This window comes from Phocoena phocoena, chromosome 11 (assembly GCF_963924675.1).
Source record: "Phocoena phocoena chromosome 11, mPhoPho1.1, whole genome shotgun sequence".
Lineage (NCBI taxonomy): Eukaryota > Metazoa > Chordata > Mammalia > Artiodactyla > Phocoenidae > Phocoena > Phocoena phocoena.
The window spans coordinates 80,122,603-80,140,790 of NC_089229.1; the positions used below are offsets into that span (position 1 = coordinate 80,122,603).

Below are 18,188 nucleotides of genomic sequence, written 5' to 3' on the forward strand. Positions count from 1 at the left end.
TGAAAGGTGGTCCAGCAGGGCTGAGGGAGCTCGGGAACGCTCTGGACTCAGGGCAGGCAGGCACGCGGCAGGGACCCTGCCCTGTGGGATCTGCCTGGCTTCTCTGACAGAGAAGCAGAACTGCTGGCATCACCCACCTGACTCCCTGCATGCATTCCAGAGCTGGAAATGAGCTCATCAGAGCAAAAGGAATTTATGAGCACCCCAGTTTGGGCCTGAGGTATCTGCATCTTCTCAGAGCAGAACATATGAGAAAAAGCTAATATTCTTGAATCCATTCTATCTTGACATCACCATTTGCTTTGGCTAACGGACTACATGTGCGACCTTTCCCACCCACCGTGTATCCTCTCAACAGTTCAGTATACCTGAAGGACTTCATTTTTACTTGTTGTTCACCATCTTCCATTCTACAAAAAAGCAGGATAAAATATCAAACTACATGAAACAGATTTTCGGTAATTCTTGAGAAATAAATGTGGGATTAAGTCCAATCATCCTAATTCCTATTAAGTCTTTAGTTATACATGCTACCCTGAGCTCCTAATTGAAACAATTATTACTGTCTGCATGGGCTGCTCTCCTACTAAAGCTGACAGGTGCCTCATCCCCATCAGGTAACAAAACTATGCGAACTGACAATGAATGATAATTACCGTTCTATTTAGAAATTGTCCCATGCCAATCTTGAAAAGGAATATAATGTTCATAGAAATAACATTAAATAAAATAGCTATTTTTAAAACAACTGATGGATTAGCCAAAAATTTTATAATAGCTCTATTAAAATAGCCTGAAAATACATTAAGAATCTCAGATCTTTAATCAAAAGGAATTCATTTTACCTGAAAATTCATCTAGATGGTAAGAAATATTTTTAAAAACTGGAAACCGATCACTTGCCAATAATATTAATTTTCACATTAGTATATGCCTTAGCAGAATATACTAAATGTATATATGTGTGTGTATAAATACTTATATATACATATACATACACACATGTGCTATATGGGTGTGTGTTTATTCATTCAGAAATGTAGTCGCCAGACCACTACCAAAGTGAAATATACTGATGGTGATAGAATACTTTCCACATTAAAAAACTATGCAGAAGGAATAGGTCTTTTTAAATATGTGTTTTTAAAAATACAGTCCCAAATGTATCGTTTTTTGAAAGGGCATTTTAAAAATTCAGGGCAAAGCACCCATAATCTCATCTGGAAATAACCACAGTCAATATTTCAATGGGTCTCCCTCCAATCTCTTTCCTAGACATGTATCTAGATACATACAAAAAACAGCTTTGACTATTTTACTTAGCTATGGGGGTGGTGGTGGGGCATGGGAGGATATTTATGTAGATGTGTGTTATATATATATGTGTATATATATATAAAATAAACAAAATTCAGATCATAGTGTAAAATTTTTCATGTCTTGCCTTATTCACTTAACGCTGTAACATAAATATTTTCCCATAGCTTCAAATATTCTTGGAGAATATGATTTGTAATGATTACATAGTGGCCCATTGGTTAGCTACACTATAATTTATTTAATAATTTTCTATTATTAGATATCTCAATATTCTAATTTTTCAATATTATAAATAGTATGACTAATACTATCGTGGTACATGCATCTTTGATGACTCTCCTGGGATAAACCCTTAGACAAACAATTTACGGATAACTATTTTAAGGCTTCTGACTCATCTTGCCAAATTTCCCTTAGAAGACTCAACAATGATCATTTTCCAGGCTTTGAAAAAAGTCTGACCTACCTTTGAACTATTTTATTCATGTGATGTATTTTATTTGAGGTTTCAAGAATATTTTTTGCTTACAAAAGATAAATATATGCTGCTTATAGAAAAGTTAATAAAATTTATGAACAGATGCATATAAATATTCCAAATAAAAAAGGACCACTAAGACAAAACCTTAATCAAAGGATGCTTTTCCTTATCACTGTCTAAATAAATAGCTTTGATGATAGTTTATCAAAAATATTTTCACATGTGTTATTTCATTCTCACAGCATTTAAGAATCATGTAGTTATTACTATCCCCGATTTTACAGATGAAGGAATTGAGGCCCAGTAAGGTTAATGACCACTCAAGGTCACAGACCTAACAGGAGGCCAGTGAAACTTATTCTGTGCTGGTTGGTGTACCTTCCTCTATGCCTTTATCATTGTCAGCCTGCTCTATGGTATAAAATTAAACAGCTTCTTTGAAGCAAAAGAAAGGGTTAGATTAAGTCAGCTTCTTTTTTCTTTTCTCTTTTCTGCCTGACTTCATATTTATGGACTAAAACAGAAAATAATTATATAGATGAATGATTTTCTTCCTAATGGTCTGGAATTATATATACCTATACATTACTTCAATCTCAAAAGGTAAAGTTTGGCTGTTTTAAATCATGCTTTTGCTTTGATTATACGTGTTTTAGCAAATTAACTCACTGACTGAACTTGACTCCTTGGTGAAATCCAAACCTATTGTACTTAGGAAATCCAAATACACTTTTATTTAATGGTCCCTTGCAGAATAGAATAAAGGCACGACGTTGTTAGGCATATAATTCATTTCTTTGTTTGCAGCGTGCACCTAGATAGTTAGTAAATTTGCTCTTTGTATTTTTCTCCATGCTGGCATTTGGTCTACAGTCATAATATTTTATTTATGAATTTTAATAAGCTCTCTGATATTAATAACATTCACATTACTTAGATGCATTTTCTTAGTGTCGCATCTTATATTACAGTAACAATTTTTTCAAAACACAGTGCAAGCTTTCCTTGAAAACTACTTTCACTGCATTTTGAATCCCTAAATCAACGAAACACAAACAAAATTGGAAGCAAATACGGTCAAAACAGCCTCCAGATTTTGTTTTCTTTTTTTTTCTTTCTTTCTTTCTTTTTTTGTGGTATGCAGGCCTCTCACTGTTGTGCCCTCTCTCGTTGCGGAGCACAGGCTCCGGACGTGCAGGCTCAGCGGCCATGGCTCACGGGCCCAGCCGCTCCACGGCATGTGGGATCTTCCCGGACCAGGGCACGAACCCGTGTCCCCTGCATCAGCAGGCGGACTCTCAACCACTGCGCCACCAGGGAAGCCCCAGATTTGCTGCTTTCTATGCCTTTCTCTCTTTAAAATTTTCTTCCTTCGGTTTCTGAGACGTTGCTCCCACTTCAGAGCCTTGTCTCCTCACCTTCTGGGTAGGCGTCCCCTCCTCCCTGAGCCCCCCAGTCTTCCCACTCCATACATGCATCCATGCCAGTCCACTTGCTCTCTGTACATTAATGGTGTCTGAATCTCCATCTCCGGGCCAGGCCTCAACCCTGAGTTCCAGACCTTCATATCCATCCACCTACTTGAAGATCCCATAAACATCTCACTCTCATTGTGGCCAAAACTGAACTCATCATCTTTCCCTCAGCCTCTGTGAACGAAAATACCATCCTCCATCCAGGTGTCCAAGTCAGAAAACCTGGATGCTTCTTACATTTCCGCTCTCCCCCATGAACAAGCAAGAAATCTTAGAGATTCTATCTTCTAAATGTGCCATGTGTCCCTCCCTTTCCATGCCCTTCCTGCCTAGGGCCACTCTCTTGGACCAATGCGCAGAAAATCCTATTCCCTAGCGAACATCTCTCAGCTGTTTTCTCTGCCTGCTGGATTTTCCTCCTTCAGCCCATCCTCCATGCTGTTTCCAGAGTGGTCCTTTCAAAATATAAATCTGTACCACTTCACACTTACTATGATAACTTTTTTTTTAATGGAAAATAACAAGTGCCAGCAAGAAAATGGAGAAATTGAATCCCTCACACATTTCTCGTGGGAACGTAAAATGGTGCAGGCACTGTGGAAACCAGTTTGGTGGTTCCTCAAAAACTAAACATAGAATTAGCATCTGAGGGACTTCCCTGGCGGCGCAGTGGTTAAGAACTCGCCTGCCAATGCAGGGGACATGGGTTCGAGCCCTGGTCTGGGAAGATTCCACATGCTGCGGAGCACCTAAGCCCATGCTCTACAACTACTGAGCCTGTGCTCTACAGTCTGCGAGCCACAACTACTGAGCCCCTGAGCCACAACTACTGAGCCCGCATGCCACAACTACTGAAACCCGTGTGCCTAGAGCCCATGCTCCGCAACAAGAGAAGCCACCGCAATGAGAAGCCCGCGCACCGCAACAAAGAGTAGCCCCCGCTTGCCCGCACACAAGCAACAAAGACCCAATGCAACCAAAAGTAAATAATTAATTTTAAAAACTGATGAATCTCCAAAAAAAAGAAAAAACAATTACCATCTGACCCAGCAATCTTACTCATAGGTGTATACCCAAAAGAGTCGAAAGCAGGGACTCAGATACTTGTACACCAATGTTCATAGCAGCATTATTCACAATAGCCAAAGAGTGGGCACAACCCAAATATCCACCAAAAAGTGAATGGTTAAGCAAAATGTGGTATATACATACAATGGGATATTATTTAGCTGTAAAAAAGAATGAAATCCTAATACATGCTACAATGTAGGTGGAATTTGAAAACATTACACTAAGTGAAATAAGCCAGAGACAAAAGGACAAATATTGTATGATTCCAATTATGTGAAATGTCTAGAACAGGCAAATTCTTAGAGCTAGAAAGTAGGCTAGAGGTTTCCAGGGGCTGGGGGGAAAGGGGGTATGGAGAACTACTATTTAGTGGGTACCGTGTTTCTGACTGGGGTGATGAAAAAGTTTCAGAAACAGTGGCGATGGTTGTACACACCATGACTGTAATTAATGCCACTTAATTGTGCACTTAGAAGTGGTTAAAACAGCAAATTTTATGTTACATATATTTTACTACAATAAAACGTTTTTTTAAAAAGTGCAAAGGCAAGCAAAGTTTTTAAAATGTAATCTGATCAAGCTCTTCTCATGCTTAAAATCCTTCCATTTTCCTTACTGCATTCAAGACACTTTTCAGATTCTTTAGCAAAGACACTTTTCAGACGCTTTAGTTCCGCAGAGGTTCATGACCTAGTCCATGTTTACCCCTCAAGTCTCATAGCCCACCCACCTCACCTCCTGGTGTGCCCTCTGCTCTACTGTGACAACCACTTGTTTCCTGATCAAGCGGTGCGCTGCTTCATACTCTGTGCTTCTGCACAGCTGTTCCTTCTGCCTAAAGTACCTTCTCTACTCCTGCTCTGAATGCCTCATTTCCATCCTTCATTCAAAACTTAGCTTAAGTCAACATCTCCAGGAAGCTGTCCTTCACTCTGATCCCAATATTATATAAATATCCAACTTTCCTTGTTGCCATAATACCTAGGGTCCCCCTTATGGAAGCTATCATGATGTGCAATAACTATGTGTATCTTTCCCATTTGTACAAGTTTCTTGTATCTTATCTGTGTGTCTCCCACCTGGTCTACTGGGTATCATATAGCAGGTACTCAGTAAATGTTAATGACTACATTCCAGGGTATCTTCATCAATGACTGTTTTAAAGAACCAGCTCTCCACTCAAACCCAACAGTGCTGCAGAAAGGGTGAACCTTCTCATATATTCTTCTTTGTTTAAATATATCCAACACTTGGAGGCTCCACCAATGAAATCAACTTCATGCCCCGAGTCTCTGGGAAGGATGCTATACAGTCAGTACTTCGTAAAATCCATAAAGTACTTTGACATCCCTCGTTTCATTAGAGAGAATGGAAAATGGTGGGATGAAAGAAGGATTGGGGCAGAATGGAGAAGCTCTGGGATAGATAATGGGCAAATCAGTAGGGTGTACGCTCTCTTTCTGCTGCTACTATATGCCGTCTTCAAGTAGGAATTATGTCAAATGATAGTCCAGGACTTACCTGCTGTCACTGGATGCTGGTATTTCTACCCTTGTTGAAAGGAGATAGGAAAAGGGATTCTGAGAAAGTTTTTCCACCACTTTTTCTTTCATGATTCCTGACCTGGAAGGAGGGAGGCCTTGGGTCACCCCTACCAGACATGCTGGAAAATGGACAGCATGGCTGTTCTCATGTGCTAGAAGCACCCTCCCTTCCAGTTGCAGAGAAACAGGAACCAGGGTGTAATGAGGAAACTACCGCACTGACAATCAGGCATTCCAGCTAGCTGGATAATGTTGGGCAAGGCACTTGATATTTCTGAGTTCCAGCTGCTTCATTTTCTAAAATGCGGGTAATTGACTAAATAATCTCTAGTGTTGCCTTCTGCCAAAAAAATCATTATCTGTCATTACTTTGCATGTTTCTAGTATTTCCTGTGTCACTGCCCTCATTTTCCCATTCACTCTCAAAACCACTATAAGGTCTCAACCATGCCCCTACGTCACGTAAAATCATGTGACTCTAGTTCTCACTTGAAAGCCACATTCTTATTTAGATATTAAGAAAGAACAACGGTGCTTATGATCCTAAAGAAAATAAAGAAGGACTGACAATCACTTCTAGCTCGAGGTGAATGGGGACTAACTAACTGATAGCCTAGGATGTAGCACAGCAAACGGTTCTAGATAGACTGTCACTTGATCAACTGTAGTTATTTACAATCATCCACATTATTGGAAGAGACTAAGAGAATACAGACAACCAAAAGCAGCAGATAATCTTCAAGTCATTTATATGTGTCTTGGGAAGTACGTTGGTACTTATATTTGAATAACACTGAATCTGCTGTCTTGGAAACTGAAGCTAAAGTATATAAAGTGTCCTAGGAAGAACTGAGTTATAAAGAGCTGTTTCATTACGTCCTCATCCTGTTCCCCACTCAGGATTTTTCCCTTCGTTCATGATTTACATAAAGTACCAGCCTAAAATGAATTGCTCCAGATTGCTATATTTACTGTGTCCTATTACTTCCACCAGATCAACCCCAGCCTTGGGGAGGTCATTAAAGAATATTTGGGACTGCAAGCTGCCTTAGGCAATAAAAATGAACCAGGAGATAGTAAGTATTCTCAACATTGATTGTATAATCTACTTGGCTTACTAAACAGGGAAAACAAGAGTTTTATTTGATTAAAGTCGCCACAGATAACCAAGGGTTGGTTGTTACACGAATGGTAAGTAAGGAAAGAAGCAAGTGGTGATTATTATTGTAAGCCAAACATGCAAGAAGATGTTCTCCTCAAAGTCAAGTATTTCAATTAGGAAGGCAAATATCTTCCTGTGACCATAAACGTTAAGCAAATTAACCTCCAGTTGACCTTCCTGGATACCTAATAACCTTCAGAGTTGGATCAGTCAATGACAGAGGTGGCAGCTGGGTGGATAAATAATTGACCCTATCCAAATTTTTAATTACCATGTAATTAAAAATAATGATTTAAAAAGTAGTCTTTTTCTAAAGAAGATGTGGTATATACAACAGAATATTACTCAGCTGTAAAAAACAATGAAATGATGCCTTGTGCAGCTACATGGATGGACCTACAGATTATCATACTAAGCGAAGTAAGTCAGGAAGAGAAAGATACCAGATGATATCACTTACATGTGGAATCTAAAATATGACACAAATGAACTTATCTACGAAACAGAAATAGACTCACAGCCATTGAGAACAGACTTGTGGTTGCCAAGGAGGGGGAGGGGGAGGGTTGGATTGGGAGTTCGGGACTAGCAGATGCAAACTATTACATATAGAATGGATAAACAACAAGGTCCTACTGTATAGCACAGGGAACTATATTCAATATCCTGTGATAAACCATAATAGAAAAGAATATGAAAAAGAATATGTATGTATAACTGAATCACTTTGCTGTACACCAGAAACTAACAACATTGCAAATCAACTAAACTTCAATAAATAAATAAATAAATAAAAAGAAACTAAAGGTTTTAATTTGTTTTTAAAAGAAAAAAAAAGTAATATTTTTCTTTCTTCCCTGGAGTCGAAGACTTCTTGGGGTTAGAGGAACAAATTCACTTACTGGGATGGGTCTGAATCACTCCCTTTTCGTTTTCTTGGAAACTCTGTCACATGTGGGCTGAAGGATCCAATAGTTGCTGGTTTTGTCCATGGGCTCAGATGACTGGAAACCATGGCAGCAATGCACTGGTTCCCTTCGATGAACACTTTACCTATGAGACATAAAGCACAATAAGGCATCTATTTGAAACACTGACTTTTACTTTATACATATCCATATCCCACATTTTAAATGGCTTTTTACTTTGATATTTTAAAATGTCAACTAAACAGCAACATAACATAGAATGAAAGACTAATCATGTACACCCAAATATTAGTTAGAAATGTATTGTCAGTCTATATTTTTAAGTTTATTTTCCCTATCTAATTGGAAAAAAATATATGGATATTGTAGGAAATATGAAAAACACAAAAGAGTAGAAAGGAAGGGGGAAAACCAAATCTCACCAACTAATATTACTATTTAGAATTACTTCCTTGCAGAATTTTTTCTACAGTTGTTATCATAGTAATTGAAGTCATAGTGTATACTCTGCATTATTTGCATATCATTGTGATAATAACTTTACAGTGTTATCACAAATTCTTTATAAATGATTCTAATGGCTGCATAATATACCATCGTGTAGCTGTGTGCTACTTAACCACTCTTCTATTGTTGGAATGTATATTTGGTTTTTTTTCACTATCATAAATATGTATGGTGCTTTTATCTATGTGTATAAAACTTTTTATCTACTGGTTATTTCTTTTCATCTTCTAGTTATTATTATTATTTTGGGGGGACAGCATCCCAGAAATGAGTTAACAAGGTTAAGGGACATGAATACTTTTAACCCTGAATTGCTAAATATGACAGTAAAATCCTTTTGGTCTAAACTGTAGTTTACTAAATGTTTTATAAAATGTAAAAATCAGAATCGCTGAACTAAAAATAACTTATAGTCTAAATGTAGGCCTCTCTGAATATATTTCTCATATTAAAATTGACCTAACAAGTTTAAACTCATTTGCACCTTATAACATAGACTGAAATATATAAGCAATATTTACAAGGAGAATGCAATACATCTTACAGTAAGAGTGGGAGCTTTTTAACACATCTCTAGCAGTAACTGATAAGAGTGAGCATTCAAAAATAATGATATAAGAAATCTGATCCACACAACAGACAAGCTTGATATGACAGACATATATAGACCACTATACCTAGCAGCTTCAAAATCCAGTGGTTTGTTTTGAGGTACCCATGGGGCATTTATACTGGACAAAAAAGATTGATATTACACATGAAACATTTTCTGACTACAATGTAATTATGCTAGACACCATAAAAAGATTGAAATTTAATGAGCTAATAATTTATTTTATGAAATTAGGAAAAGAAGACTAAAATAAATCTAAAGAATTAGGAGAAAGTCATTAAAATAATACCAGAAATAATGAAATAGAATACAAATTAGTACAGATCAAAAAAGCTAAACATAGGTTCTTCCAAAACATTGGAAACTCTAATAACCTTATGGCAAGATTTTTCCAAAAAAAGGAAAGAGGGAATAAATGAATAAAGATAGGAATAAAGATGGGGTCATAATTTTAGATGCTCTAGAGATATAAAAGATAAATTCTCATGAATTTAGAAAAACATTATTCTAAAAATTTGAAAATTTAGATGAAATGGAAAAATTTGTAGGGAAGTTTTTTTTATTGAGGTATAGTCAATTCACAATATGTAATTGTGACACACTAATTGTGTTAGTTTCAGGTGTACAGCAAAGCGATTCGATTGTACATATATATAATATATGTACTTTTTCAGGTTCTTCTCCATTAGAGGTTATTACAAGATATTGAATATAGTTCCCTCTGCTATACAGTAAATCCTTGTTATTTATCTATTTTATATATAGAAGTGAGTATCTGTTAATCCCATACTTCTACTTTATCCCTCCTCCCACTTTGTCTTTGGTAACTATAAGTTTGTTTTCTATGTCTGTGAGTCTGTTTTGTAAATAAATTTATTTGTATTACTTTTAAGATTCTACATATAAATATATCATATATTTGTCCCTAGAGAACTTTAACTGACAGAAAATGAAGCAAAGAGAAATAAAAACCTGCATATTCCTATATTCTTTCTTACACATACTATCCCAATATATAGTAAACTCAACTCTTTTTATAAGGCTTATAGAAATTTGATATTAAAATTCAACAATGGCAATACAATAAAGGATAACTATAGGCCCATCTCATTCATGAACAAAGATATAAAAATCTTAACAAAATATTAGCAAACAAAATTCAGAAATGTATAAAGAGAATAACCCATCACGACCAAGACAGCTTTATCCCTGGAACACAAGACTGGTTTAATATTAGTAAATTAATGAATATAATTTACCACAATAGCAGCTTAGTGGAAAAATACGATTATCCTAATAGATTCAGAAATATTAACGAAGAAACACTGTAAGAATTCTTTTTACAATCAGAAACAAGATCTTTTATCAGTACCCCTTTCAACACTGTATTAGAAGAACTGCTAGTAGAATAAGGCAAGAAAACAATATATGAAGTATAAGAATTGGAAAGGAAGAAAAAAATTTGTCATTATTGGGAAATGACATGATTGAGAATACAAAAAACACAAAATAATCAACGTATAAATTATTAAAACTAGGGAGTGTATCAAGGTTGGCTGTTTGTAAAGTCAATATATAAAAATCAACTGCTTTTCTAATCACCAGCAACAAAGTATAAGAAAATGATATTTTAAAAAACATAATTTATAATAACTTCAAAAAATATATAGTACCTAAAGAATAAATGTATTTAGAATAAATGTATAACCTAATAAAAGTATACAAGGTCTTTCTGGAGAAAATTATAAAACTTTATTTAAAATACTGAAAAAGATTCAAATAAATGGAAACATACACCATGCTTATGGACTGGAGGTCTCAATATCAAAGATGTCAATTCTCCTAAAATAGATGTGTAATTCCTCTCAAAATATTCTTTTTTTTTTGGTGGGACTTCACAAGCTGAATATAAAATGCACATGGAAGTGCCATGAGTTATGAACAGCTAAGGGAAATGTGGGAGAACTGGACCTCTCTTATATCAAGACATTAAAAAGCTATGGCAATTAAGACAGCGTGGTATTGGTGCGGAGACAGACCAAAGGAAAAGAACAGAGAGCCCAGACAGGTAAATATGGATATCTGCTAAATGTCAGAGATGGAATTTTCAGATCAATGTGAGGAGACCAGCTTTTTAATAAACAGTCCTGGGCCAACTGATTTTCTCTATGGAAAAGAATAAAACCAGATCCCCTACTGCCATATGCCAAATATAAAAACCAAACCAAATACAAACATTCAACTCAACTGGATTGAAGACCTAAATGTAAAAGGCCAAAATAAACAGAGAATACTCTGAAGGAGAAAGAATATCTCTGTTATTGGCGTAGAAAGAATTTCCCAAAACAAAAACTAAAAACAATAAAGGAAAAGACTGATCAATTCAATCTTCTTAAAATTAAGTTAACGTTGATCAAAAGACACTATAAAGAGAATAAAACCGCAAGTCACAAAACCGCAAGGAGAAGATGTTTGTTACACACATAAACAATAAAGTGTTACCATGCAGACTGTATAAAGAATGCCTTTGCATCATTAAGAAAAAGACCAACACAAAAACCCAGCAGAAAACTGGATAAAAGACTTTAATGGGCACTTCATAAAAGAAATTCTAATTGTCAGTACAAAAACGAAAAGATACTCAACCTCATTAGTAATCAGGAAAATCCAAAGTAAACTATAGTGATAGACTATATACCCATCTAATGGCTACAAATGAAAAGTTTGATGATACCAAGTGTAAGTAAGAAAACAGAGCAATGGAAAGAGAAACGGAACACTCATGCTCTGTTGGTGGGAAAGTACATTGCTACAACACTTTGGAAACCTTTTTTGCATTACTTAATAAAGTAGAACACATGCAAATAATATGGTTTAGCATTTCACTTCTAAGTATATGGATATTTCTTAATATATCTTAAGAGATATGTACAAGAAATACATTCACAGCATTGCTTGCAGTTGAACAACAAAAAATAATGAGAACTGGAAACTATAATTTCCATAAACAGATGGATAAATTGCTTATTCGTTGAATGGAATACCAAGAATAGCAAAAATGAATAAAGTACTGATATACTCAGCATGGATGAATCTCAAAATAATGATGCTAGGTAAAAAAAAAAAAAGTCACAGACAAAACAGTAGCATGTTTTTTAAAAAACTGTATAAAGTTCAAAAGCAGGTAAAACTAACTAATATGTTTTTACTGATATCTACAGATGTTACCTCACTATATAGAAAAGAAAGGGAACAGCTAACACAGAAGTTAGAATTCTCTTTGGGAAAAGAAAGTGGGGTGCAATCAGTGAGGGATATACAGGTACTTTTTTTTTTTTGCCTTTATTCTGTTGAGGTAGGTTCCCTCTATGCCCACTTTCTGGAGAGTTTTTATCATAAATGGGTGTTGAATTTTGTCAAAAGCTTTTTCTGCATCTATTGAGTTGATCGTATGGTTTTTATTCTTCAATTTGTTAATATGGTGTATCACATTGATTGATTTGCATATATTGAAGAATCCTTGCATCTCTGGGATAAATCCCACCTGATCATGGTGCATGATCCTTTTAATGTGTTGTCAGATTCTGTTTGCTAGTATTTTGTTGAGGATTTTTGCATCTATATTCATCAGTGATATTGGTCTGTAATTTTCTTTTTTTGTAGTATCTTTGTCTGGTTTTGGTATCAGGGTGATGGTGGCCTCATACAATGAGTTTGGGAGTGTTCCTTCCTCTGCAATTTTTGGGAAGAGTTTGAGAAGGATGGGTGTTAGCTGTTCTCTAAATGTTTGATAGAATTCACCTGTGAAGCCATCGGGTCCTGGACTTTCGTTTCTTGGAAGATTTTTAATCACAGCTTCAATTTCATTACTTGTGATTGGTCTGTTCATATTTTCTATTTCTTCCTGGTTCAGTCTTGGAAGGTTATACCTTTCTAAGAATTTGTCCATTTCTTCCAGGTTGTCCATTTTATTGGCATAGAGTTGATTGTAGTAGTCTCTTAGGATGCTTTGCATTTCTGCGGTCTGTTGTAACTTCTCCTTTTACATTTCTATTTTTATTGATTTGAGTCCTCTCCCTCTTTTTCTTGACAAGTCTGGCTAATGGTTTATCAATTTTGTTTATCTTCTCAAAGAACCAGCTTTTAGTTTTATTGATCTTTGCTTCTATTTCATTTATTTCTGCTCTGATCTTTATGATTTCTTTCCTTCTGCTAACTTTGGGTTTCGTTTGTTCTTCTTTCCCTAGTTCCTTTAGGTGTAAGGTTAGATTGTTTATTTGAGATTTTTCTTGTTTGTAGACGTAGGCTTGTATAGCTATAAATTTCCCTCTTAGAACTGCTTTTGATGCATCCCATAGGTTTTGGATCATGGTGTTTTCATTGTCATTTGTCTCTAGGTATTTTTTTATTTCCTCTTTGATTTTTTCAGTGATTTCTTGGTTATTTAGTAACGTATTGTTTAGCCTCCATGTGTTTGTGTTTTTTACATTTTTTTCCCTGTAATTCATTTCTAATCTCATAAGCGTTGTGGTCAGAGAAGATGCTTGATATGATATGATTTCAATTTTCTTAAATTTACTGAGGCTTGATTTGTGACCCAAGATGTGATCTATGCTGGAGAATGTTCTGCACGCACTTGAGAAGGAAGTATAATCTGCTGTTTTTGGGTGGAATGTCCTATAAATATCAATTAAATCTATCTGGTCTATTATGTCATTTAAAGCTTCTGTTTCCTTATTTATTTTCATTTTGGATATCTGTCCATTGGTGTAAGTGAGGTGTTAAAAGTCCCCCACTATTATTGTGTTACTGTCAATTTCCTGTTTTATAGGTGTCAGCAGTTACCTTATGTATTGAGGTGCTCCTATGTCGGGTGCATATATATTTATAATTGTTATATCTTTTTCTTGGATTGATCTCTTGATCATTATGTAGTGTCCTTCTTGTCTCTTGTAACATTCTTTAAAGTCTATTTTATCTGATATGAGTATTGCTACTCCAGCTTTCTTTTGATTTCCATTTGCATGGAATACCTTTTTCCATCCCCTCACTTTCAGTCTGTATGTGTCCCTAGGTCTGAAGTGGGTCTCTTGTAGACAGCATATATATGGTTCTTGTTTTTGTACCCATTCAGCAAGCCTGTGTCATTTGATTGGAGCATTTAATACATTCACGTTTAAGGTAATTATTGATATGTATGTTCCTATTACCATTTTCTTAATTGTTTTGGGTTTTTGTAGGTCCTTTTCTTCTCTTGTGTTTCCCACTTAGAGAAGTTCCTCTAGCATTTGTTGTAGAGATGGTTTGGTGGTGCTGAATTCTCTTAGTTTTTGCTTGTCTGTAAAGCTTTTGATTTCTCCAGTGAATCTGAATGTGATTCTTGCAGGGTAGAGTAATCTTGGTTGTACGTTCTTCTCTTTCATCACTTTAAGTATATCATGCCACTCCCTTCTGGCTTGTAGAGTTTCTGCTGAGAAATCAGCTGTTATCCTTATGGGAGTTCCCTTGTATGTTATTTGTCATTTTTCCCTTGCTGCTTTCAATAATTTTTCTTTGTCTTTAATTTTTGCCAATTTGATTACTGTGTGTCTCAGCGTGTTTCTCCTTGGGTTTATCCTGTATGGCACTCGCTGCACTTTCTGGACTTGGGTGGCTATTTCCTTTCCCGTGTTAGGGAAGTTTTCGACTATAATGTCTTCAAATATTTCTTCGGGTCCTTTCTCTCTCTCATCTCCTTCTGGGACCCCTATAATGCGAATGTTGTTGCATTTAATGTTGTCCCAGGGGTCTCTTAGGCTGTCTTCATTTCTTTTCATTCTTTTTTCTTTATTCTGTTCTGTAGCAGTGAATTCCACCACTCTGTCTTCCAGGTCACTTATCCGTTCTTCTGCCTCAGTTATTCTGCTATTCATTCCTTCTAGTGTAGTTTTCATTTCATTTATTGTATTGATCATCTCTGTTTGTTTGTTCTTTAATTCTTCTAGGTCTTTGTTAAATATTTCTTGCATCTTCTCGATCTTTGCCTCCATTCTTTTTCCGAGGTCCTGGATCATGTTCACTATCATTATTCTGAATTCTTTTTCTGGAAGGTTGCCTATCTCCACTTCATTTAGTTGTTTTTCTGGGGTTTTATCTTGTTCCTTCATCTGGTACATAGCACTCTGCCTTTTCATCTTGTCTATCTTTCTGTGAATGTGGTTTTTGTTCCACAGGCGGCAGGACTGTAGTTCCTCTTGCATCTGCTGTCTGCCCTCCATACAGGTACTTCTACGGAATTCATGTTCTACTTCTTAACCTAGGTGTGGGTTCACAGAGAATTGTTTTGTTTTCATCCTTTAAACTACATATGTAATTTTTACAGTCCTCTGTAGGTATAATGGATCTCACCATAAAGAAGGGAGGAGAATAATTTTACCAATGATCATTGGGAATGAAGTTTCTAATTTACTATATCCCAAGACTTTTAGGCCTGGACTCTCTTCATGGGACCAATTCGGGACCATCAGATACCACATGAGATTAATTATGGTTTCAGCCCCTAGGCTTCGTTCTAATGTATTTTGAATGGCAGAACACCATCTGTCTCCAGAGAAAAATGTGGGGAAATTTATTAGATTAAATAGCAGATCAATAGGAAAAATTCACTATGTAATATTAGACCCCTCCCATTTCCCTCCCACCCCCCAACACAGACTCAAGCAGGCACACTCTTTCCCTCACATAAGTTCAAAACAGAAATAAAATGACCCCTTTTTGACTCTCATTCTAGAAGTCACGATCTCCACGTTTTAATCCTTCTTTTTTATTAACCTTGAAAATAAGAAATGGACTATCTTTAGGCAGGCAGAATAATACACTTCTTTTCATGAAATCAAATCTGAATCACCTAAGGGGCTTATTTTTATATTCCTTAATGGGTGGGGGAGGATTGCCCCATAATTAGCTATGTTCCATCATGAAGCTATGTCAGTAGAAGTGTATTCAAAACAGGGCTTTCTGTAAACAAAAGGAAAAGATGGGTTAATGGGACTACGTAGTTCTGGAAGAAAGGATCTGTTCTTTGGAAACAATTCATGTAGGGGATTTTTATTTGTTAGGTGACTCACAATTTAAAGAGTAAAGCTTTCTTTTTAACCTTCCAGTTTACTTTACTTTCAGCCTCCACATATACTTATGTAGATGAGATCATGTGTTGAGAACTGAAATTTAACTCTGCTTTTATATAACTCATTTCGGAGGTATGATTTAACATTTTGGTATTGTCTTTCCTCGCCAAATTGGGTCACTTCTCAATGGTGAAAGTAATTTGTGTTATTTAACACTCAGTAAAATAACGCAGAATTTAGATTGAAAAAATACATTGTGATTATCTTTTACAAAGGAAGTTTGTGGTTTTATTTAAAATGAGATCCACAGTAAATCTCGCTCCACTCTACGTGCATCTCCCTGGTGACGGTAATCAATCTATCTAACAATATTTTAAAGTATTTAGTATCAAACTCCTCAAGCATGGAAATAAATTGTGGGATATGAGCTGCTGCTTAGGAGCCATAAGCAGGGAGACCAAGTAGCCACGTGGCTTAGGCCCATAGTCATTAGGCCCTTAGGCCTAATGTCAAATTAGGCCCAATTTGACATTATGCTTGAGAGAATATATTTACACACATACATATACATGTGCATACACATTTGATTCACAGAGGTGCAGTGGCAGGATGGAAAAAATATACTTCTCTAAAAACAAAAAATTTTGTCCCATTACTTAGTTTCCTTGCCAGTGTGCTGCATGTTAAAATTTAAATTATTCCATGAATAATTTTTGTTGTTAAAAACCATTTTTTCAATGTAAACATTTAAATGACTTCCTTAAAAAATGGAAGTGGCCTTGGCTTCTTACCTTCTGAGAGTCTGTGCTCACAAAATCTTTTTAATCTGGTCTACACATGTAAGCTGAGGCACCTGGTGGTCTGCTGTCTAGGATTCGACGCTTTCACACTATAAACTGGTGTTTTTTTTTCCTTTGGACAAGTCATTTAACATATCTGAGCCTGTTTCTTTAATACAGAAGTAATTTCCTGCAAACCTCATGGTTTCTTTTGGGAATCAAATAATGTATTTGAAATCTGTTTGAAAGCCAAAAGTTTAATGATGCTAAGTAACTAGTCCAGCGAAATTTGAGTCCAGTGTTTTTGTTTTGTTTTACTTTTTGTTTTCCAAAGAAAAAATTTTTTTAAATTGAAGTATAGGTGATAGAGGGACTTCCCTGGTGGTGCAGTGGTTAAGAATCCACCTGCCAATGCAGAGGACACAGGTTCAATACCTGGTCTGGGAAGATCACACATGCCACGGAACAACTGAGCCCAGGTGCCACAACTACTGAGCCTGCACTCTAGAGCCCATGCGCCACAACTACTGAAGCCCACGGGACCTAGAGCCCGAGCACCGCAACTACTGAGCCTGCGGGCTGCAACTACTGAAGCCCACACACCTAAAGCCTGTGCTCTGCAACAAGAGAAGCCACCGCAGTGAGAAGCCTGTGCACCACAACGAAGAGTAGCCCCTGCTCGCTGCAACTACAGAAAAGCCCGCGTGCAGCAACGAAGGCCCAATGCAGCCAAAAATAAATTAAAAAAAAAGTACAGTTGATGTACAGTATTACATAAGTTACAGGTGTACAATATAGTGATTCACAATTTTGAAAGGTTATATTCCATCTCTAGTTATTATAAAATATTGGCAATATTCCGTGTTGTACAATATACCATTGTAGCTTATTTTATACATAATACTTTGTATCTCTAAATCCTCTACTCCTATAGTGCCCCTCCCCCCACTCCCCTCTCCCTACTGGTAACCACTAGTTTGTTCTCTGTATCTGTGAGTCTGCATTTTTTTAGGTTACATTCACTAGTTTGTTCTATTTTTTTGGTTCCACATAAGTGATATCATATGATATTTGTCTTTCTCTGTCTGACTTATTTCACTTAGCATAATACCCTCCAAGTCTATCCATGTTGCTGCAAATGGCAAAACTTCATTCTTTTTTATGGCTGAGTAGTAGTCCATTGTAGTAGTAGTCCATTGTG

At 36.2% G+C, this 18,188-nt stretch overlaps 1 protein-coding gene across 1 annotated transcript in view; it reads right to left on the minus strand.

Annotated features, from left to right (window-relative positions):
- The window catches only part of BMAL2 (basic helix-loop-helix ARNT like 2), a 73,796-nt gene that overhangs the window by 41,062 nt on the left and 14,546 nt on the right, over positions 1 to 18,188 (minus strand). Inside the window, exons 3-5 of the mRNA XM_065888196.1 lie at positions 7,956 to 8,106; positions 5,869 to 5,970; positions 369 to 410 (exon numbers count right to left, since the gene is read on the minus strand). Of these exons, the coding sequence (XP_065744268.1) occupies positions 369 to 410; positions 5,869 to 5,970; positions 7,956 to 8,106 (295 nt within the window). The remainder of the gene's footprint in view (positions 1 to 368; positions 411 to 5,868; positions 5,971 to 7,955; positions 8,107 to 18,188) is intronic.